Below are 24,750 nucleotides of genomic sequence, written 5' to 3'. Positions count from 1 at the left end.
GTTGGCGAAGGGAAGAAGTATAGTGACATTTCATCTGCAATGAGGTGTGCAGAGGACGAGGCAGAAGAAAAGAGGAGGGTAGTCAAGCCCACGAAAGCATCAAGTCATTTCATAATAATATAATAGATGAGCTACAGGGAGGCAGGTGTGATTTAACTTTCCAGACACTGGAACACTTGATGTCATCTCTGTCACTTTTAAAATGAGCAGCGATACAAAGACCACATTTATAAACAGAAACTTTTTGTGTATTTGAATAGCTTTCTGATTTCATTTCATGTTATGCGTAAATGGCACCAAGTAGCTTTTGAGAAAACCTGCTTGTTGGTCTGTGGGATAACTACAGCATCCGTGTTGATAAGAAGGGATGTAACCTTGAAATTTAACACTGAGAGATTTGTCTGGGAAAGCTAATGATGTGGGATACTGTTAAAGGTGGATAAAGGTCTCAAATTCTAAACTCCTCTTAAATATCAAGAGGCAAGTTTACTAAAAGGACCAACATGTAAGATGTCTACTGAAGTAAATCATGAAATGACCTAACTATATCATCATGAGACCTGTTATCACGCAAACCAACAGGTGTTACAGCGATCAAGTAAACTGGTTCAGATATAATTGACCCTACCCGACCTAAAAAGCCTCAACATCGAATAAGCTCCACGAGCAGGAACGTGGTAAAATTAGGATAAATATTGGAGAGGTTAGAGAGCAGAAAGGTTTTGATGAAGAGCTGGATAAATATTGAAGCTTCTGTGTCCGTGACATGGCAACCCTCATGCGCATCCTCTCTAGAGAGGCGGGGGCACGGGGGCACGGGGACAGCTTTGTTCAGTGTTTTAAATTTGGACTGCAGTACCAATTTTAAACACTAGGTGTCAGTTACATATTGCTCCTTTAATTCTGATTTAAGAGTCTTTAAAGAGATATTTATTAAGATTCATCCATTCCTACTTCATGGCTGTTTAGGGTAAAAGTATCCATCTCCTCTCATAAAAAAGTAACATCTATTATTTTCCTATTCAAAGTTTGTGTCCGCCTGTACACCCCTTAGAGATAAAGAAGTGTTAAATATACAATCAAAAAGTGAGTGCTAAAGCGCTAAATCATATTTAAAACATTTGTGTGTTTTCTGCTTGTCACACAATGATTTTATTAAATCTGTCAAACCATGTCCAACAAATTTCCCTTTAAAAAAGCCATTCACAAAACTCTTTTTTCCAAATCCAAAGCTACTTTTATCAATGTTTTACCAGCTCTTGTCTTTGTTAGTTATAATGCATGTGAACAAGACAAATAAAACAGAGATCCACTCTCTGAAAAACAAACAGCTCCATAGCACTACTACAGGTGTAGAACTCGACTAGGATACACTGAGACATGTCCAGAGCTGCTGTGTGTCACACAGCATGAGTCATTCAGCACACAGTGTCACTTCACAAGACCTCAGTGGAAAGCAGGACGTCCGCAAGGCAAACAGTGATGAACGTGCTATTCTAGGAATGAAGATGAAAAAGAGGTTGGAAAATGTGCTCCTGGTCCCTCATTTTGTATTTTTCCACCACTTGATCCGTTTTTTTTTTCAGTGGGTCATTCTGAACAAGTGATGAAAGCGAGGGAAAATGGATGACTGAACAAGAGGTCTACATGAATCATAAAGGGGGGGGGGGGGGGGATATGGTGCGCAGAGTGCACCTGAGACTGGATGTAACACAGGGGCTCTTAAATCTATCCCAGCCCCATGAGACTACCCTCAGAAAATGAGCTCTCTATCTGTTCTACTGCTGCAGCTGGCTGTGAAAGACATTAGTTCAATCCCATGGAATCACTGTCGTAGTTTCTTTTGCTAATGCCTGTTTTAAAATCAGAGATTCTTACCTCTGCATGCAGGAGGCATTTGCTAGTGTAAAAAATCTGAAGCCCATTTGAAATCAGTGTAAACAGAGCCACTGTATTCATCTGGTCTGTGGTGGTACATCAAAAACACACACTACGCTGGAAGGTTCCTTTCAATTAATACATCTGTTTCAGGCTTTGCCTGTTAATCCTCCCCTATAGTTTTCAATGGTTTCTGACAGATTGTTTGGCTTCTCTGTTTTTCTTCCTTTCATTTATCTTGATCTCAATTTGTAGTTTTACTTTGGCCACATATGATATCCAGATTTTTAAGGCAAGTTTTGAAACAAGGAGGACCACCCAGAAGATTCTTTCAGACCTTTTTCTACAACAGCATTATAAGTCGCTCCACACAAAGTGCTCCAATCGAGCAGGAGACACATTAAAAACTAATCGAATGGTGATGACACACGGTAGTCGTGCAAGGTCTTATTTGCAAAGCAGATGGAAAGCCTTGGCCTGTCCAACATTAATTACAATCACATTCGGATAGGAAGCCGTCCCTCCTCCAGGGCGGTTAGGACTTTGTGTACGGCTGGAGGAGATGGCAACCTAATCCCCCGGCCACCGCAGAAATCTGAGGGAATCGTCAAAGGATGCACAGGACACGATTAATCAAAGTAAAGAGCCAGATGTGCAACAACGCTAGAGAAAAAAACCCCAAACTGACACAGCACAGGAATACCAAAACCACACACATACACCACACCGCCACCATCACACTCCTACACAGGAGCCAACTGAGAGGCTTCGATATTTGAGACCAAAAAGACGGCCTCCTTCTGTCTGAATATCTGGTTTTCATCACTTTATGTTGCAACACAAATCCTCAGAGGATCAAAAGAAGAGAATGCTTTTTTAAAATTCCTGTCCTAATTCTTTTCTTCATGTGTGGTTCTGACAAAATAATACAATGCTTTATTCAAAAGTGATGTGGTGAAAAATGTTCTTTCCTTAAGAAGCTTTAAAGAAGTGGGAATATTTCTTCAGCAGTGCTACATTGGCCCTGTTATCACGGCTGGGTAATGACAATACCCAATGATTTCCCAAGGAGAATGACATCAATCTGGATCTTAGCCTTCATGTCCACCAGCGTTTGACTCTGGCAGCTCCTCTGTTTATCTTCTTGCACTCTGTTTAGAGTCCCTCAGTAAACACTTGGGCTGCTAATGGAAGGAAGGACTTCGGGCTTTTAAGTCACAAACTCATTATGATTAAAGTGTTCCTCTTTATCGTCAATGCAGCTAATTAAAGACAAATCTTCTTGGGTAACACAAACAATGCGACGCAATTTACGCGTGGAAACCGTAACTCGCTGCGCTGGAGGTCAATGACAGGAATAGTAGATCTTTATATACAAATACCAGTGGTGGTGGTTGATGGCTTGCTTGGGATACTAGGTCTGTTTTGTCCGCGAAGACATAAATCATGGAGTAGAATGCACGACAAGACAGGCCACAGAATCTCCGCCGTATAAATGAGCCGAGAAGGGCCAATCTACGCGGAGAGAAGATATAATAAATTACTGCGAAACAATACAGACCTCAACATGTTTCTTTAGTCTAAAGAGGAAGAGGGAGTTTCTGCCTTTGTGAGATTCACAAAACAATCCATTAAAAAAAAGTTACCCCAAGTAATTAAAAAGGGATCCATGTCCGGATAATATGTGTCTTTGTGAAATTAAGAACTATGTTAAGATTAACAGAAGCCTTATTTGTGCTTTTTATAAGTCATATCCACATAGAATATTTTTCATGGTTAAGTTTCTCCTCAGTGATTCTTCACTTCAACCGCCCATGTGCCAAACACCTGTTCACCTTAATTTCATTCTGGCATTGATTTGAAGTATCGTCAGATCAACCTGACTATGACAAACACATCTCATAGAAGCGTAATTGCTAATAAAATTTAAAAAAGCAGTACATTTAAAAAAACAAGAAACTTACCCAGGTTTACGAAGCTCATCACCATATCTGCATCGTTTAGAAAGGCAGTTTCTTGAAACGTGGCTAGAGGAGGACTCTGGGTCGTGCGCATTGACAGATACTGATCCAGCATGCCTTCCACTTGGCTTTTCTCCTCGGTAGAAATGGTGTTGTACAAGTCCAACATAAAAAGTGGAGCGGAATTGTACTTTCCATGTGACAAATGCGGTCTCGGTCTGTGTGGAAGCCCGAGGATGGACAGGATCTCCTTCTGCATCTCCCTCTTCTCGTGCGTCCTTAGCCGCCGGTGGATGAAACCCGGGTGCACCTCGTTGTTTCCATCCAGTGAATAATTACTCCCTGCGACCTGGAACATGCAGTAATAAGCGCTCCACCACAATCCGACCAAGGCAAGCCAGCAGCTGGTCATGGTGTTGTCCCGCTATGCTCTCCGGAGTCCCAAGTGTGTCTGGCTTGGATCCTTCAGTCGCTAAGCCGAATGTAAAATGTGCGTAATGGTAACCAAAGTCCGTCCGAAGCGCGCTGTTATCTGTGGCAGCCGCGGATCACAATCAAGAAAGCACTCATGAATCAAGCCATTTGAAATACTTTAAAAAGAGAAAAGCGCAGAAAAGTATCGACTCTGCTTTCATTTCTAATCTACGTAGAGCGCTGTGCTGCGTCAGGATAAAGTGCACCATGAGAAACTTTATTCTGGACGCTCCGAAAAGTCGGTCAAAAGTCACCGTTTGATTTGAAGTTCACTAATAAAAGAGCTACAAGATGTACTCTGAAAGAAGCCATTCCCCTTAAGCCGATATGCTTGCTCTCCAAATGTGAGATTTCGGTACGTTGCGCACTGTCAAGAGCCGCCCTATAGTTGAAGTGGCCTCGGTGAGAGTGACCAACTCCTACTGGTTGTGTGTGAGAGTCTTAACACTAATCTGCAGGTTGCAGTCCATAATATGCATGCGCGCGCGTGTACGTGTATCGTGTGTTTGTGTGTGTGCTCATGAAACCGCCCACTCCACGCGCACTGTGCCAGAGGTGGAGCTCTTCAGGCTGCAAGGACAATCATATTTCGAGATTCTGTTCAAGTAAGAAAAGCCGGTATTTTCAGATTGACCTATGTCGCTTTTACTAAGCTCAGTGTTATATATTCATTTATACAATGACTTTGAAAAAACAGATATTTATTTTTTTTATCTATAAACGTTGTTACAAGTAACTTAATACGGAATAACTTGAGATAGTCCAGCTGGGAATCTAGGAACCTATTTGCACTATATATTGCATAGATCTGTAATGCTAAACGCATGCGTGTCCAGAATGGAGGTGTGTGGCCTGTTCACTGAAGCAGAATAAATGTGACCGGTTTAGGCACGACCCCTTACGATGGAGTTGGAAACAGCAAGCATGACCCAGAGCACTGGAAGTTATCTGATCTCATTTAAAGACTCGGACACCAGCGGTAATAAGTAGGCTACTTCATTTGAATGTGTTTACATTTGATGGTCACCTCTTTTGTTGTAAGTGAACACATCGCACCTCAATGTCTGCTGTACGATTTCATGCTGCCCTAAAACATTTTTTAAGTAGTATTATGAGAACAAATGGCAGCAGAGCACAACTGAAGCTCTACGTGAACAGATAAGGAATTCTTGAAAATCCTTATTTCCCTCTCTCCCTCCTCTTCCTCCCATCATTCCTTTCACCCATACCTGTGTTATGTCTTCGTGGTCCCTTCAGACAGTGATGGTCCTGGTGATAAGACCCAAAGGTGTCTATATCTCTGAGTCTCTGCTACTGGTGCTACTGCTGAGCCTATCTTATCTGCGTGTGAAGAGTGAGAAGCAGCATCAAAGCTCTGCATACCAGCACAGGACCAAACAGCTGTGACTGATGTTTAACATTTAAGACTTAATTCAACATCTCTAAAATATAATACGATTTAATGTAGTCAAAGTCCTGTTACAGCATATTAAAAGGTCTGTTTTGAGGGTTTTTCCATATGTTTGCCCGGGCATTTTCAAAAGCCTTCTATTTATATCTCTAAGACAATTCTAAAATAAATATCATACTAGTAGAGACAAAAAAATATATGAAGAAAAAGTGTGTCTTTGTTTTAACAGTGGCAACCTGATACATCAAACTTGAAGAAACGCTGGATAGAAAATTACGATTTAATTAAATGTGTGATTTAAAAAAAAAAAAGAAACCTTATTCCAGCATAATTTTACCCATTTGGTGGTCTCATCAACAACAACAACAACAACAAGAAGAACAAAAAGTAATTTTACTAGCATAGTTTCCATCAAGGAAGCTTTTTTGGCTCAAGCACTGATTACAAAAAAATCCAAACTTAGAATAGGAATGTAATAGTTCACAAGTGATTAACCTGAGGCACATGTCAGCATCTTCTTTGGTTCTTTTGACAATAGCATTTCTTTTTTCTTTATGTCCTAATCATTTTACTTGACATTAAACTGTGTGTGTGCGACTCGGAAGAAGAGCAGGTGATGTGTGTGTGTGTGTGTGTGTGTGTGTGTGCTAGGTGAATTGGAAGCAGAAGGAGGAGGAGGAAACATTAAACAGAGGTTCTGTGTCCTGTCATCACACTGTCTAGACAGGACACCTCCTAGACCTAATGAGGTCTTTGTATATCTCTCTTTTGCTCTCTCTCTCTCTCTCTCTCTCTCTCTCACACACACACACACACACACACACACACACACACACACACACACACACACACACACACACACACACACACACACACACACACACACACACACACACACACACACACACACACACACACCATGATACACCTTGGTTTTACTTCTTCTCTGCGAGGCATTTTTATTAAAGAGCACTAAAAGGTTATGAAGGAGTTCAGACAAATGCAAACACAGAGACAAACGTGTATGTGTGCTCAACTATAAAACAGACACACACATCTCCCTAACGCACAAAAGTAAGGGGACGCATTCTCCAAAACCGAAGGAATGCTTACACCTGGCACAGATCTGACAAGAAGTGCTGAATCTTCTGCAATAATTACAGTAGACTGCATAGGATACTTTGTCACAACACACGCACCAACACAGACATCATATCCCAGTAATTAAGTGTTTTTATCTCAAATGAATAATGACGAGCCACTGCAGGTTTTCTGCCTGTGATGGCTTTTTGTTTTTATGTGTTGCATTTGTTTTGTAGTCACTGTCTTCCTATGTGACCGCTTTGCTTTAAAAACATTACAACATGAGAAGCTCGATGACTTTTTTGTTAAATCTTGAACATTTATAACTGGTTTAATTGGACTGTGTTAAACCTATTTACCTATGAAACCTTTTGTCAAAACAAAATGAGTTAATTAACCAGTTATAGTTTTGTGTCTATACTTGATGTTGGGTTCCGCTTTCTATCAACCTTCAGAGTCCAAACAATCCTCATTTGAAAATAGCTTTGGCTACATTAGCACAACATATGGAGCTTTTCTGATTGCTCATTGCTCTCAATAGCAACCTGACAGCACAACAGACAGATTAGATGCAGCAATATGTGGTTGATCACCTGAGAATCAATGTTCACAAGTCTGCTGCAAAGAAAACTCCTAGGAAAATGTTCCTCCTCTTCCCTCTCCAGTAGAGAATCTGGTTGCTCCGGCGACAGCTTCTGCTTGGATGACAGGAACTCCGTGGTCTATCTCGTACTGCATGGCCTGGATGACACATTAAAACCAATTTAAACATGACTTTTGTTTTGATACAGTATGGTAGAATGATTGTATGATTGTGTACCTGTGTGAAGGATGGAGCGTTGTAGCAGCTGTACATGGCAGAGGAGCGATCAGCCCGCAGACACTGCTGAGGAAAGGAGCTGATCTCCTCTGCTAGCTGCAGGGCCGCCTGTAAAGCTGTGGTTACATTATAAAGTCAGTCTAACAATCACATAAACAAACATACAGAACTTGATGCATAGCATGAGCAGCAAAGGAAATGTATACAATCACACATTTGTGTGTTTTCTTCTCATTATGATAACCCCTCCTCTTATTGGATAAACACCAATCACCAGTCCTTCCCTGCTGCCTTGTCCCTGTGAGTTTGACCCATACCACTCTGCCTCCTCAAAAACATCAGGACACAGGACCACATCCATGTCAGTCCTATGGGAGAAACTACACTTCATGATACCACAAACAACTTCCTGCGATTGAATGCGTGCTGATGAGCCGCTTCTTCATCGCTTCACTCTGATGTGAAACCTGCACTAAGTGTCCGCCCCTCAGAGAGGCCGGTTAGACACAGGCTTGAACTTCTTAATAGAATCAAGCTAATCGTCAAACGTCAGAGGAGATGGGGGGAGATAGGGAACCACTGGTCTACATGACTGGTTGACACAGTTAATAACAGTTCCTACTTCTCCCAAGAGGCGGAGGGCTTGACCAATCTGACGATGTAAGCCACGCACTAACTCCAGTACCTTGCCCATCCGGAACCACTCTGTTAGCCAGTCCGTAGGCGAGGGCCTCCTGTGCTCCAATTGGCCGTCCAGTCAGTATCAGGTCGAGGGCTCGTGAAAGGCCAATGAGATGCGGGAGCCGCACGGTGCCGCCGTCAATCAGGGGAACTCCTGGAAGAGGGAAAGATGATGTTTTTATGACCTGTGATGTGATGTCATCATCGTCTTCTTTAATTTAATATTGTTATCATCATCTTGCTGACTTTTCTCTTTTATTTTATTGGTACTGCTTTATAGCCGTAACTGTTTGGACTTCCTTCCTTTGCTTTGTCTGGTAAAAACTTCTGTTTTTTAAAGGTGCTATATAAATACAGTTATTATTATTATTATTATTATTATAAAACACCTACTGACTGTAACATATCTGAACCTTAATGCTGCATTGTTGATCCATTAAACTTGGAGATTTCATGAGTCTGAGGGACATCTTGCTAACACTTTATAATAACCATCAAGAAAGGGTAAATTAATAGTTAATATAGGCCAATGTGCCAGTGTGTTACATTCTGCTGAAATACCTGATATACCGCTGGTATTAGGTAACGTCTGTCATGGGAACAAAGTTTTGAAACAATTTGACTCCTCGACTGTAACTCAGTTTTCTTCCCTTCAGTATGTGAAAACTCAAACTCCTAACTTGTAGTCTCACTGGACACATTTGCATTATTACTGAATCGACCAGGGAGAAAGAGGAAAAGGAGGGAGAGAGAGAGAGAGAGAGAGAGAGAGAGAAATAAGAGGATAGAGAGTACATTGCAAGGTATAGTAAGCTCCTGGCATCTGTCCTAATTTCTAAAGAGCACCAGCTGCAACTGGCAAACTTTCTACTGTTTAACTCTCCCAAGCTCCACACCACAATCCTGACTCCCTAATTCCTCAGTCTCTGATTCTTTTTGACCACCCCTTATTGAGAGCACATGTGTCAGACATGTTTTCATAACCCCGAATCATCATGCAGGCTTTCAGGGTTTTTTCTTTTTTCATCCCCCCCTCTCTCATTTTGTGGGGAGTCGTGGAAAAACTGTGATTCTATTCATACTCTGCAAGCTACTCTCGTTCTCAATTTAGTTCAAATAAATCTAAATTGGAATACATGGGATTCCAGTGTTAAGACACATGTGACCAATCCAGGAGCCCGGCTTGAGTTCAGACCTTCAGCACATATGCCAGACAGAAGAGGAGGTTTGTTTGTGTCCTCTTCTTTAAGTGTTTGTGAAGTTCAAGCTGTTTTCTACATTCAACTCAGACAACAACAGCTTGGTTCTGGGAGGATTTGCTCCAGAGAGCTTTATATTGCACTAAATGTAACTACACACAGTTAAAGTAGGGCTGGGAATCTTTGGGTGTCTCAAGATTCGATTCAATTCTCGGGTTCACAATTCGATTCGGAATCTATTTTCGATTCAAAACGATTCTTGATCGATGGATTCAAAGTCTATTTTTGAAAAAGTACATACTTTAGGATCTACTCCAGTCATCTGTGAGACTGGCTGGATTTCATTTGGCATTCTACTGAGTTAAAGAGCTAGCCATAAAACTTAGCAGGGAGTGACTGATTAGCCAAAAAAAAAAAAAAAAAAGTGAAGTTATGAATCTATTCAAAATCTCAGAAGATAAGAACCAAGTCTGCTAAGCGAATTGTAGAATTGTAGAAGAAACTTGATCTTTACAAACATCAATTTTTTTCCCCCCACCTCTAGTTACAAACCCAAGAGTGTCTGTCCCACACTCAAATCAGATGAACTCAAGGATCAGACAACACACCCTGAGCGATTTTCAAATTTGTTCATTCATATTTGAAGTTACTGTGAAGGACATTTATTTTGTGATGATCTTGGTGAACAATGTTGACAAAGCATTACCTCGTATCTCTTTGCTAATCATGTCCTGTACACGTGTAGGAAGTGATTTAACACAGAAAAAACTCCTCCTGCATTTATTTGATAGTCCAACATGTTACCGACTCTGAACTGTGCGGTGGAAAACGTTTTTAAAAAAGTTCTGTCAGTGTGCTGTTTCTCTGATAGAAACCTGATGACAGCAGTTACAGGCATTAAAAATCACATTATCATCAATCTTCTCACTGACAGTCTGGTTTGCTTTTTTTTTAACCATGTTCCAAGACCACAAATATATTTTTAACTGCTAACTACATTTTCACTGTCTATTTGAAATGATTTATCCAATCCTCTTTTCTATTTCAACCAACAAAGAGAAACGTTCAACTGTCTAATCATTACTTTCAGCTACTTAATCATATGTAAAGAACTTTTTTCACTATCTACCCATCACTTTTCGTACATTAGCATACCTTTATCTTTTTTGTGTATCGAGCCCTATCAGTTTTTATTTGTTGTCTTTCTGAATGTCCATGTGGTACTGCAAAGTTCCCTCTGTCACACATGTGAGTGAGGGTCGATACGTTTCCGGCACTATCACTCTTGATTACAGCAAAAGACAAAAAGAGGAAGCAACAGGAATGACAGAGAGATTGAAGGAAACGGTAAGAAGTGAAATGAAGTAGAGGAAGACCGAGCCTGACTCCAAGAAGGAGAGATAAAGAGCCAGGTTGACCTCCAGTCTGTCTGTCTTTGGTGCTGCTGTTGGCACCGTTGCTATCAGTAACCGGAAGGATCTCTCGTCTTATCCACAACACTCGTCTCCAGCACCTCAAACCCTCACCCTCTCTGTCGGATAGTCCTGTCTCTTATGCGTCCTGTTTCCAGGAATTCACCCAGACCTGCGCTTTGTCCCACATGAATGGGAGCTGAGAGGTGCAGAGACCCTCTTTGAAGTGCGTTTAACTCAAAAGGCATGTTAGGCTTGAAAAGAAGAAGACGGTCGAAGCAAAGTTTGGTGGCTTCTGATCCTCTACTCCGAGTTTCATAGAAGAGAAATCTTTGGCAGGGATCCTGAAACATGGTTATCAGTCATCTCCTGCAGAACCAGAGTGAGGATTTGTGATTGTTGTTCTTGAAAAATGAGAAACACATTCAAAAAGGAGCCACCGTCTTCTTCTGTAAAGCACGTAAGCCCGTTGTCAAGACTGCAGCTTGTTCCTAACAAGGTTTAACATGAGTCAGCAAAATCTAAATATTTAGATGAAGAGTTGGTTGTTTTCATGCTTGATAGGACATCATGATTCATCTGACTCAAGTGAAGGCTACAGAGTTTGAAATAATGTGAAGACAAAACTCAGCTCTTCCCAAAAATTGAATAATTTATCAAAAACACTTATATTTACAAATCCAGGCTTCTTCTGGATTTTGTTCACGGGAAAAAAGAGTAGCAATAATATTTTCATCACATTATTCGTTCAAAAACAACACACCACCGGTGCCGGTGGGGTAGTGGTTATCGAGGCGCCCCACTTATGGAGGCTATAGTCCTCAAAGCGGGCGGCCGGGTTCAAATCCGACCTGTGGCTCCTTTCCCGCATGTCATTCCCCACTCTCTCTCTTTTTGATTTCAGACTATCCACCTTTCCCTAAAAATAAAAGGCATGAAAAGCCCAAAAATAAATCTTAAAAAAATATAATTTACGATTGCTTCTAAGTTCAAAACTGTTAAAACATGTAGATCGCCTCTTTTATGGGCTGAATCCCCCCCCCCCCTTTTGAAAATGAAGGTCATAACAGAACATAAGAAGAGGTTTCTGTGACTTTGCTGTAAGTGGCAACAGTTGTCTGTTAAGTAAGTAAACTATTCAAGCAGAGGCATCTCTCTTCAGTGCATTAATAAAAACAGGCAGCAGTTATCAATGAGACAACATCTGACCTTTGTCCACACTTCCTGTTCAGCTCGTATCTTCCCTGCTTCCCTCCACATGTCCATATTTCCATACTAAAAATCATCCACTTGTTACTCCTACAAAGACAACTCTTCCCTAACAAGCTTGAAGACAGCTGATTGGAGCTTTCATCTGAACACTTGGAGCACTCGGGCGACCGATGCAGAACAGTTATTATAATTGGTACAAACTGTGATTAAGAGCCTTCACCTGATGAGGTATCAGATCTTCAATCTTACCTCTGAATAAAACTTGACAGCAGAGTTTGACACACGACACTCTGAAGGGTTCTGCTGTGCTACTGGTGCTGCTTGAATCCTCACCACATCAAAGTGAACCCCACAACAATGGCCTCCCATGAGGGTAATGAGATTAAGTTTGATGTGGAGTCATGATTTCCGGACAACTCCGGACTAAACGCTCAAAGAGAAAAGAGCAGACCTTCAATCAGAATCTCACTTTAACAGGCAATTTGACTCAAAGGAATTCACTCTAATAGGCTGGTTTAAAGATGAGTGTCACAAAGTCAACATGATTTGATGTATTTAGCCCACTGAGGTTCAACCTGTAGCATGTTCCTGTATTCTGTAGTTTGCAGCTGGATAATACCAGACCACTGAGGTTTGAAAGCTGACCTTAAACCATACAAATGGCAAAGTAAGCGCAGCATCACCAAGAGCAAATCAAACAAAAGTTTAAACTATCAGGAATCAAATCAGCGAAAAGATTTGTACATTTTTCAGTACGCTGTTTAAGTATATCCTTACTGTGGGTTTAGACATGAGCGTGACAGTTTGTGTCAGATCCAAATGATCTTGCAGCCATTTATCAAAGTGTCTGCACATAACTGCAGAGTCAATTCACTCTTTATTGAAAAAAATATCCTCAAGATTCTAAAAGAGCGCAGATTCAAGGCAAAATGATGTCATCACTGGACTATGTCACTCGGTATCAAACTCACAGAGCGGGTGTTTTAATTGGCCGATGTTATGTCAGCTTTGGACTGAGGTTTGACTTTCTTGATTCAACATGTGGCTTCTTCTTATTCGGCCCTCTTTGTCTGTCCCCTGTCCAGGTATGAGAAAGGACTTCAAAACTGAGAAGAAGAGAAAAAGCAGAGCGACCAACATGACTGATTGGTGTGTTTAAAGAGTCCCCATTTAGCCGTCTCTGTTTCAAACAGGAAAAGCCAAGGACTACAATGGTGATACTGAACAACCTCTGGGCTTGAGTGGATTCAGCCTCAGAAATATCCTTGCATGAATTATTACTAAACTATTTTAAGTTTCCTTTTCTTGTGCCAACTTTTTTTTATATTCTCCTGGTTAAAGGATCCAAAATAACATCAGGGAATTAGGTTAGTGTTTTTTTTTTTTTTATTCAGGTCTCTTAGAATTCAATGAACATTAGACACTAATACCAGACTGCTGTGACGCAACCCTCTCGTCCTTCTCATTTCCTCCTTGAAGAGGCAGAGGGGCCCCAGACAGGAAGCCACAGGTTCAGTAGCCAATCAAGTGCCAGAAAGCTGTCAGATCCTTATGGTTGCCATTGGCCCACATCAGAGCAGTGCAGAGAGCCTCTGAGGGTTTTTTTTTTTTTTTCTTTTCGACTCCAAAACCACCAGGGATTCCCTCGGGCTGCTGCCATCTGTGCCCAACCCCAAAATGGTTTGAGAAATCAACTTTGAAAGGAAATAATCTGTAAGAAACACCGGATCCTAAAATAAACTTAGTGTTCCACAGAGCAGTGCTGCTTTTGATGTTCATGTGGAGGGAAGTTCACTTTCCAAGTCAACTTGTTTCTTTGTCTTTCCGCTGTAAAGGCTCTTTACTTAAAGTCTTAAATCTTAGAATAGTCTCGTTTTGAAAGACAGCTCCGAAAAATCTTCCAAATGTTTCCTGAACCAAACCAGAAACTTATTGTACAAGGTTGAAAAAGAAACATTGTGAAGCTCAAAGGTAGTCTGAGTAAAACAATCACTCTGCTAACTGTGCATCTGAAAGAAATACCTCAGTGGTTCCAGCTTAGCTGAGGGAGAGGACTCTCGTGTGTCGACAAACAAGTCTTGAAGATATGTGGCAATCAAGAGGCTTAGAATTAACTGCTGAGGAAGAAATGTGCAACCTCATGTTGAAACCGCATTAATGTTTATTTATTCCTTCCAATCGTAGTTTGAGCTGATGGAAGACGTTTGAAATCCGACCTTAGTTTCATTTCATCCCTGATGTCACATGCACAGTTCAGACTGCAGAGACGTAGAACTAAAAGGGGCTCGCATGATGACTTTTAAACTCGGAGCTAATGTTTGTACCCACTTAACTCACGTTAACTATCAAAACAATGATTTCATAGCAGGGTAGTTAGACTATTCATACCCTTCGCACCCACCAATCTGGCGGGCCAGAAGTGCCTCCTACTGCCGAACAATACCATTAGTTATCAGTCTCAGTTTCCATCTACATGTTTTATAACCAGCTTTATTTATTTTTTAGTGAAAGACATGATGATGCACTAACTCAGAGACAGATTGTGCTTCTGCAGAGTTTAACCTGAGAAAGAAAGTCCAGAGGAGGAGATTGTGGAGTAAGACTCTCTGCTGTCCCTGTGAGGGAACAAAAGAACAGACTTCTTATCCTGACATCAAATATTGTGTTAACCTGATGAAAATATGACTGACTTTTAAGTAACATTACTGCTCCAGAACACTGACATACTAATGTCAGGTAACATTAACTTGCTCATGTTAGCTTATTAGCACTCTCAGATGTTTGGAAGATGGATAATTTCTCGTCTTTAACTTCCCAAAGGGGGCCTCATTGACTCGGCTACAAAAAACATACATAAAGCTGTTTGACTATTCAGCAGACGTTCATCCTTAAGCAGTGTAAGGGGAGGGATTTCCTGTGGTTGTCAGGTGATGTCAAAATTAGAGCCCGACCAATTCTTCGGCCAGCCGATAATATTAGCCGATATTAGCATACCCAGTGACTATCAGTAATTTTATGGCAGATATGCACCAAAATTACTCGACTGATTCACCAGTCAAATAGAATTTCATTTGAGTTTGATTGTATTATACTAGCAGAGTGTGTTATATGGACTATAACATGCATCATCATGCTCCAGAGTGTGAAGCCGTGATGCACGTATGTGCAGTTGCTTTCCAGTTAAGTAACCATCTTGTCTTCTTTATACTGTTTTTTTCCCAACAGTGTTTGATAACTGCATTTTAGGGATTTATGCAAAAAAAAGTTTTCATCTATATCTAACTCTACAGGTGGAACATAGATCAAAAAAATATATCAGCCGATATATCGGTATCAAATTGGTTTTCCTCCCCAATATCCATATCGGCCCTAAAAAATCGGTCGGGCCCCAGTCAAAAAGCATCATTTTGAAGAGATAGAAAATGAACAAGCCCGCGCTGCATCTCCACAGTGTGTTCAATGATCGCCGTGACTTTCCTAAGCTCTTTCTGCCCACCAAGCCTTCACGCCAGTCACTTGAATGAAAGCTATGAAATCCACCAGAAACTGGAGTTAAGCCTGGCACTGAAAATGCTCTACCAGACGTCTGAACAGTCAGACAGACGGAAAGACAAGGACACTGCCAGAAGGATCTCTCCCCTCAATGACAGGCCTGAGATGATAAGCCCGGCATGTTTACACTCTGAATCTAGTACTGCCAGTAAATTATAGTACAACCGTTGTATTTATAAACACCATGGTTGTATTTTCAAACCCTCTAGCAGCATGGCTACAGAAATGACAGCTATATGAGAGATGCTGCAACAGACCTACACACACCACTTTTACAGTGTAACAAAAAACAACCAGGACTTGAAGGGACTGGGACTAGCAGAGGATCCAAAGTACCACTTGTTTTTTTAACTATAGCAGAGTCAGAGGGCAAACCATGCCAATAAGCCAAGAGACGCCTGAAAAGGAAAATGTTGTTTATGAGGAAATTGTGTGACATAAATAATATGTAAGCCCTGTTTGGCTCTGCAGTGGAAACCTGGCAGTCAGTCGTTTCCTCTCCTACTTATCAAGACTGCCCAGCAGACTCTGGCCGTGATGCTGAAAGGTCACAGTCACTGCTCTTATCACACTATGACTACGTCCTAGCGCACAAACAAGAGGAGGCTGCGGTGATAGCAGAGGACAGAGCAACAAAGTTTAAAAAATAGAAACACTGTCAACTTCCTGGCATTAGGACACCGATGATGAATGCTTGGATGCAGAGGAAAACAAACGAATACTTTCATGGACAGACAGACGGAGCAGCACAGCTGAAACTAAAGGGGAACAGAAGTCTGCAACAAGAAAAAAAGACCAAATGTCTCTCCAACAGAGTCAGTTATAGCAGCAAAACCATGTTTACTTCTAAGAGGAGGGATATGATTGTATTAGCAATATGCAACATTACTGGATAAAATAAGAAACAGCAACAGGAATTCTGACAGGAGAAGAGTCAAGTGGAGGATGTGGCCTTTCTTAGTAGAAGCTGAAATTATGCTGCCACAATAACTAGAGACAGAAGCAGGGATGTACAAAGACGTACTTTAATTGGCAGAAGAAGTTTTTGTTTTAGTGCTAGTCTGCAACTAGTGGAGATGTTACCTGCTGTGATAACAATATGTAGTCTGTGTTATAAACACTAGGCCTCTATCCTACTCAGAATGTAGTCATCAAATCAGAAAGTTCATTTTCAAAGCAAAACTTTCAACACACTTATATTCAGAAGCTTTTGAATGAGGCTCATGTCTTTGAGAACGCCAGCTGTCCGGCAGATTAAAACGTTTCAGGTTGAAAACTAACTCAGTGTTTTAGGTCAAGTCACCACCATCGTTGTACACTGAGGCAGCTAAAATATAAAGCCGAGATATTCGTCTGGCAAAATGAGTCAACTCAGGGTCTTCTTGATTGATGATTTCAATTTTATAACGGCCGACTTATCGATACCATTAGTGATAACATTAATTAATTAATCTAACTACAAGCTGACCCTTTATTGTAAAAGAACCTACTAATAGAGGGAGGCTCTATAGTTGAAGTTTCATCGAGCACTGCACCAATGTTGAATTAATCTCTTGGCCAGAATGATAAACCAGAGAAGGTGAACAAGCAGCATGGAAACTCTTTTATATCCAACACTGCCTCAAAGTAAGACCCTGGATGCAGTGTTGCTGCTCGGCTGACAACAGATCATTATTTTTTGGTCATATTGTGCAACTTCCAGGTGTGGATCAGTGAAACAGAGTCAGTGTGAGTGTCAGAGAGTTCCAAGGATAGGAGAGCATAAACATGCAATCTCTCATGTGATATGGATTTTTAGAAGAATTAGTACTATCTTACCAAACTTTCTATCAAAGGGACAGTACAGCAAAGTGTACAAGTGACTGAGGTATCAGTTGCATGAGGTGAGAGACTTACCAAACCTGCGACAGAACACCCCCATGACGGCGCTCTCCTCTACCACTCTTAGATCCGCCAGCAGAGCCAGCTCCAGCCCTCCAGCCACAGCAAAACCACTGACTGCTGCGATCAGCGGCTTTGAGAGCTCTAAACGAGATGGACCCTGCAGGAAACGATCCCATTAGTTCATCTAATACACAAAAATACATGACAAGCTGTTTTACTGACGGAAGGGATACACATTTTAACAAAAGGGAGGAACAAAACTTCTTGTAAAGTTGATCTGATTTACAATATTCATGAATTATATTTTATCCTTTTTTTGGTCGATTTAATAAGTGACATAGTATTCAAGGTCTTGCTGTTACTATAACAGCCCACATAATAATGTTCACTTTCACTTCTGACCTGCATCTGAAATACTTTATTAAGTGCAAAACAAAAGCCATGTCTTAAAATCATATGGAAATATAGAAATGAACCTCACTAGCACAAAACTCACACACACGCATCACAAATGGCGCTCACCATCGGACCAGGACCCTTGGTGACATCTTGCTCCAATTTAAGGAGGGCTGCGTGATTGGCCAGCTCTTTCAGATCATAACCAGCACAGAAATTCCCTCCTGAAGGAGACCACAAAATTACAAACTATGGCAGCTGGCGAGTCAGAGAGGAAGGGAAAATGATGAGGATGATAAAAAAAAAACAAGTTGAGCTGGAGTCCAAGGTCTACAATTTGGATAGCAGCTTGCTTTGGCCTGGCTGGCACACAACAGCATCTCTTCCCTGAAGAGCCCAATTTCAATACATAGTCACAGTTTACACATGTGCCTGTGCACACTTATGCACATACACAATATCCTCATTAATGGAAGACAAGCATGCTCCAACCACAGCCCCTTCCGTTGGATTTATGTGGTAATTACAACATTACCCGAGAGGCCAACAAACACTATGTCACAGGCTCCGGCAGGGACTCGTAAAATCCTCCTCTCTACTTAATGTAACAGTAATGAAAATGATTATAACGAACACATGCGCCAGTAACACCCATCAACTTGGAGCTTTGATTACAGCTGTGGGTCAGCACAGGGCAATTATAGAAAGAGTGCATCATGCTGTTTATTGCAGCAGTGATGTGACAGAGCTCCCTAAAGCCCTTTGTCCTTGTAAGAGCAAGTAGAAACTGTGAAGTTTGTTAGGGAACTGAGAGGCCGAATGGACTGACGGATATTTTACAAGCGCTGAAGAGTTAGATGTAAGAAAACCAGATGCCAGAGTTTAATCAGAAATGTTGCCGTGATAGAAGAACCATAATCAGGAGACAGAGATGACGGACCAACGTCTCCCACCCAACCTTGGAAAAGAAAAAAAAACATACTTTGAGAAACTATGATAAGTACAGGACAGAGGGAACACGGGCTGGGACACAAAGGCAGTTTTTCACTGATACAGAAGGACATGTAATCAGGTAGGCAGGGTTCAGGGTGGAAAAAAACTTTAAGGCAAAATGCCATGAGGTGAAACAAAAACAAAGCAATGAGCCATATAGCAACTATGAGGAAAAGGATGAGGGGACGGTTTATTAAGTGGGTGGTTGATGAGGAAAGTAAGAACATGTGAACAAGTTTGTTCATCGTTTCTTTAACTTGTGCATCCTCTCTTCTCAGAAGACCTGAAAATCATCCTCCTGCATCATGATGGAGGATCCTCGAATTTCCTAAATGTACATGAAGGAGGCGAGGATTGAGGAGATGTACAGTAAATATATCTATAACAGAAACTAGAGGTTTTAAAATGCTTTTTAAACTAGTGGTTACCTGAACATTCTTACAATAGGTGCTAGAGCTGATACAGCAGTGCAGCACATCATCAGTACTTGACGTCGTCTTAGAGACTGACGCTGAAGAACGAGAACTTCTCATCTGGAAAATGTGCCTTCACCTCTTTTCTTCACATCTATCTTTAAAATTCTCTCTGAAAGGGGGCCCCTGAGGCCTAGTGGTTAGTGCGTGCACCCAACGTACAGCCCTTCAAGTGGGAAGCCCGGGTTTAGATAGGCGTAAAAAGCCTCAAATAAACATTTGAAAAAAATTATTGTCTCTTAAAGAAGCTGAGATGCAAAGAAGAGATGCAAGAGGAGACACATTTGTTGAATGACATGGACCCCATGTGAACAAGCAGGGGGTCAGATGACGGCAGGGCTGATGAGTGAGTCTGATGGTGACGTCTGAGGGCATCTGGTGGACGGCTGGAAGATGGCAGTTCTTGGATATTGACAGAGAGAACACGGCCGGGGAGAAGAGAGTAGGTGAAGGAACAATTCAAAGGGAGGTGCATAAACGGACTCTTTCACTCTGCTGAACTCGTTGTTAACACATCTCAGGACTAATTCTTCTGTAGAGAATATTCGATATGACCAGAAGAATGTTGACCAACTGGAGGTCATGAAATAAATCTGAGGTGTAGACGTACAAATTCACTTATGAACTGTCACAGATGGACAATGCTTACTATGCTACTAATGCTAAAAAGCCGAAGAAACAAAAACTGCAGATGATAAGTGTGTGTTTAAAATTGGAGTAGCAGTTTGGGAGAGACTCAGTCCTTTTTCAAATTGGCTACATGTTTTTCCTTCGAGACATTTTTACATTAAACTAAAGCAAAGACACGATACCCAAACAATAAGTTTGAATTCCACTGGCTGGATCAGGGTCTTGGTATTGTTCATTCTGACTCACTAGGGGCTGAGAGATTGCCAGTTGAAGGCGGGACACTTACACCGCCCCGTTACGCCTTGGGTACAATGTGTACAAACACACGGATGCGGAATGGTGGAGCGAAGTCGTTATCGAGTAGTAGTCAAGGAAGAACAATTCTGCTAGTGTGTGTGTGTGTGTGTGTGTGTGTGTGTGTGTGTGTGTGTGTGTGTGTGTGTGAGTGATTTTGCATGTCTGAGTGTGTCTGTGTACACGCTGTGCATCTCAATGTGAATTCACACACTGGGACACCAACATTACATCATTATGGATGTCATGTGTAAGTACAAGGGCGTAATGATGGCAGCACTGTTGTGGAACCCCACTCTGTAAAGGGCTACTGTCACGCTAAAGTCTTTACCGGGACACTTGAATAGGACTCCGCCTACTTTGACACGTCCAAATGTCTGCTCAGAAAAAAGGTCCATCATTTTAAGACACGCAGGGTTTGATCCGTTTACACAGAGAGCCTCTACAGCTGAACTAGTCATGTTTCACTGCTGTGTGAACGAGTACCTGACTTACACTCACCTGTGTTTGTTTAATGGATTTCTTGGTCTTAGAAACAAAAGAAAAGCAAAATTACATTGACAGCACTTCAAGGATAAACTGTTTTCTTTTTGTCTTTTTATAACTGAAGTCAACTGGCCAATTTCAGCAATGTTTAACAATTAATGAATTCAGCTGAACATGTGCCTGTGTCCACAGAGGCGGGGTGACATTTAGATGGTACTCAGCCACAAAGCCGACAGAAATTTGAATCCCAAACACTCCAGAAATGTGCGAGCATACTCAAAACCTGCAGAAAGCAATTACTCATAATTTTTCAAGTCAAAATAAAAGTCTGACACTGAAAAATGAGAGCGGAGTGAAAGATACTGTTGACACTACGCTGAACAAAAATGGATTCCTCATGTTTTAGAAACACTACATGCTCACTCAAACTTCTCGGCTTGTCATCTCATAACACAGGCAGAATGCTAATCACCACTGAAGGTCAGGCTTCTTGTTTTTAACAGAGCAGCAACACAGGACAGCCTGCTGACAGGAATGTGTGGTGGGACCATTAAAAGCAAATTACAGACAGTGTGGGAATCACAGACGAGCCACTTTAGCTGGAATGAGCTACTGTGCTGCTCATTGCTAATCCATTTAACACAGCACAGGCGTTTTACTCCTTAACACAGAGCTTTCTCTGGAGCTTTACTATTGGCTCTCAGAAGATGTCATCTGGGAAGGGTCCAACCTCTCAAGTACCAAACAAAGTATGTACTTGTGCCACAAGGCCACAGTGCACTTTTCTATAGCAGACAGTTGATTCAGGTTGAAGAAATTATTTCCACTGAGGAAAGAGTTCATTCATTGTGTGTGATGATTATTTTTAGAGCTATTAAGAGCCATGGCATGACTCTGGCTCTGGGAGATTGACACAGTGCAGGCCACCTCGCAGGTGTGTGTGTGTGTGTGTGTGTGTGTGTGTGTGTGTGTGTGTGTGTGTGTGTGTGTGTGAAAAGAAAAGATGGTTTTGAGGGAGGTGATGGAGAGAAGTTAGGTATAGTGCACTTTCAATAACTACAACCAAGCTACAACCTACTAATATTCTGACTTACTGAATTGTTTTTGGTTTTTTTTCATGCAAAATAAGAAGAAAAAAAAAGAGGGTGTGGTTTTCCCTTAACTTATTAAAACATGGAGTGAAAAAAAAAAACAGTCTAGTCTGGTAGACACATAAAGTAACCCTTTTGTTAAAGTGCTCTAATTCATCTTAATAGCTATTTACTCCAATGTGTACATCACAAAACATGGACTGGCCAGGTAGCAGAGCCGACAGATTGATATTGCATGAAGCGATCAGTCGAGCTCTTGCCTATCCCAAGTGTGTCGTGCATTTCTATGTAATCATTGTCCAATACTTTTCACAAAAAAAGAACATTTAAGTGCATCCAATTTGCACATTTATGGTGCCGACAAATACGCTAGATAGGTATTTGTCTTCAAGAATAACATGTCATGAAGACAAGGCTAATAGGAGGGTGTTGTTACTTTGGCTCAGAACCAGAAAAAAACGGTTTTGCCTTTAATCACGTTGAGGAAAGCTTTAGCAACCCAGTGGCCAAACATACACAACCATAGGATTAGTTTTAGTTTTCTGTAAGAAAGGGAAGAAAACATACTTCACAAAATGTCCTACTATTGCTTTAAAGGTGTAATGCTCTCTGATTTTACAATCAAAAGTAAAAAAGCCAAGAACAGGTGGTTGGCCTTTTAGTAGAGATGAAAATCTAAATGATTTAAACCAGAACAAACTCTGTAGTGTCTCTGAAAATATAAATTAATGTAGCACCAGCCAGACACTGAGAGTAGAGGCAAATCTCTTACACTTCTCTTACCTATCCCATGCAGGACAGCCACGTTGAAGTCTGGATCACTGTCGAAGGCCTCCAGCTCTTCAAGCAGACGCCTCGCCGTCTCCTGGTTCACTGCATTACGCACCTCTGGGCGGTTTATCCCCACGGCAACCACGCATCCCCTGCGCTCTGTGACCACAGTCTGTCCCGCAACTAATGACAAAGAATGATAAAGATGCACTGAAGAAACCAATATGGACCACAATACAAAGGCAGAGGCCAACTCAGGGACATTAAGGTTAAACTCCACACCAGGAGGACTGGCGATGGAATGTTAATTGTTTTATGTGGAAAGACTGGTGAACAGAATTAGTTAAACAATGAAAGAGCTGGTCAGCGCTGAGGTGAGGGCCCTGGCTCTTGCTTTGTCTTAAGTGTGTGAGTGCAGTGATTTTGGTTTGAGGTTGCAGCAGGCAGCTGACCTGACATTGTTTGGGTCATCCTGAAGAATCCAGCTGTCAACCACAGCCTGAGGCAGCAGCATCCCAGAGAGAAAAGCAGGGGGGAAACCAAGCTACTGGATGCATTTACCTTGCTCTCACCTGCTATTTGAAGGGAAATAGACTGCCTAACAAAGCCAAGTGAAGTGGAGTGAGGCATGGCAGGATGAAAAAGAGCAATTTGTTTCAAGCAGCTCTTTCTACACCTCAAACAAATTATCACACAGCACAGGGTGTTCAAAGGAGTGTAACCTCATTTTAACAACAGGTGACCTTTTTCAGGTCACTCATTTTAACACGTAATTGGAGGAAAACTCAGCAGAGGCTAAAGATAGAGGAAACATGCCTATTAGATTTAACACATACAAAACCTTTGCATTGTGTCTGCTGCCTCCATAGCTAAACTTACTAGGTTACCTTATGAAACTGAACCCTCTTTAATGGTGATTAGTAACACCTGTATCTGTAATACAAACCGGCATGTAGGGTCATTTACACATAAATATAAATGAAGGGTGGCAGTAGCTCAATCTGTAGGGAGTTGGGTTGGGAATCAGAGGGTTGCTGGTTCAAGTCCTGGCACGGTCTGGAAACTGATCCGAGGTGCCACTCCACTTCCTGAGCACTGCTGAGGTGCCCTTGAGCAAGGCACCTAATCCCACCCCACCACCAGCTCAGGAGCGCCCACTGTGGGCAGCCCCCTCTGAAACTCTGAGACCTCTCCACTAATGCATGTGTGTGTATTTTGGCCTATGGTTGTGTAGCATGTTCACTAGACAGAGTGTAACAACGAATTTCCCCTCGCGGGATTAATACATTATTATTATTTTATTACTATTATTATTAATAATTATTATTATATAATAATAATATATTTTTATGATTATTAAATTGTAACCTTCAATTTGTTTTAATATACATTTGGGAAAGTCTTTATCGGCTTATTAAGGTATCTTCTCGACCATTAGTGCTCCATGTTTACTGATGTTTATCTTTATATGACAGTGAATACTTTGATAAGTGTGTAAAGCTGATATTATGGCGCCCTCTGCCGCTTCCTATAGTTAATGTTATGCTCCTGCACATTAACTTACCAGCTCCAGTGTTTTCACCTCCCGCTGCAGAGCTGTAGACTTTCACTTGTGAAGAACTGGCCTTTATCGACTGTCCAAATATTTCACTTGTGCAGGTAACCCTCCAAAATGGTGCCAATTTACCGAAATGTTTTAGCAACATTATTATCACCTTCAATGTTACGACTGGCTCAAACTCGTAAAGTAGTCCACAAAGTAATCGTAACCGCGCTTCAAAAATAAAATACAATGTTTTTTTTTTGTTTTTTTATTAAATTGGCCTCAGAATTGCAAGTTATGAAATATTCAACCTAACTTCGACACAACTCTGATTAGCTGGTGTTACAATTAAATGCTTCCCCACGGAAACAAAAGAAAAGCATATGGTTCCTGAATACATATTGGTGCATTGCGGTGGTAAAGTCTACCTGAGTACAGCAGATGGCGACATTGAGCCACTCTGCAGGTCAGTCTGATCCCCCTGCAATGCAACGTGTTTCTGTTGA

At 41.4% G+C, this 24,750-nt stretch overlaps 2 protein-coding genes across 3 annotated transcripts in view; both read right to left on the bottom strand.

Moving 5' to 3' along the window:
• The window catches only part of bmp6 (bone morphogenetic protein 6), a 43,916-nt gene extending 39,165 nt beyond the window's left edge, over positions 1-4,751 (bottom strand). The window contains exon 1 of the mRNA XM_020641648.3: positions 3,843-4,751. Within this exon, the coding sequence (XP_020497304.1) occupies positions 3,843-4,251 (409 nt within the window). The 5' untranslated portion in view covers positions 4,252-4,751. The remainder of the gene's footprint in view (positions 1-3,842) is intronic.
• Positions 4,752-5,986: 1,235 nt separating this feature from the next.
• zgc:101569 (uncharacterized protein LOC449822 homolog) lies at positions 5,987-24,627 on the bottom strand. 2 transcript variants are annotated; one of them, XM_065949064.1, is made up of 7 exons: positions 24,266-24,627; positions 22,714-22,884; positions 18,066-18,187; positions 17,580-17,724; positions 8,313-8,462; positions 7,628-7,743; positions 5,987-7,548 (listed from the first exon to the last, which is right to left on the bottom strand). In XM_065949064.1, the coding sequence occupies exons 1-7, from the start codon at positions 24,405-24,407 to the stop codon at positions 7,441-7,443; spliced, it is 954 nt and encodes a 317-aa protein (XP_065805136.1). In that variant the 5' UTR covers positions 24,408-24,627; the 3' UTR covers positions 5,987-7,440. The 2 variants fall into 2 exon arrangements, with proteins under 2 accessions (XP_065805136.1, XP_020497311.1); XM_020641655.3 differs by having other exon boundaries at positions 18,090-18,187.
• Positions 24,628-24,750: the final 123 nt, after the last annotated feature.

The sequence above is a fragment of the Labrus bergylta genome, chromosome 20 (genome assembly GCF_963930695.1).
Source record: "Labrus bergylta chromosome 20, fLabBer1.1, whole genome shotgun sequence".
NCBI lineage: Eukaryota > Metazoa > Chordata > Actinopteri > Labriformes > Labridae > Labrus > Labrus bergylta.
The sequence above is the reverse complement of the archived record's forward strand: the minus strand, read 5'-3'. Positions and strand labels throughout refer to the sequence as shown.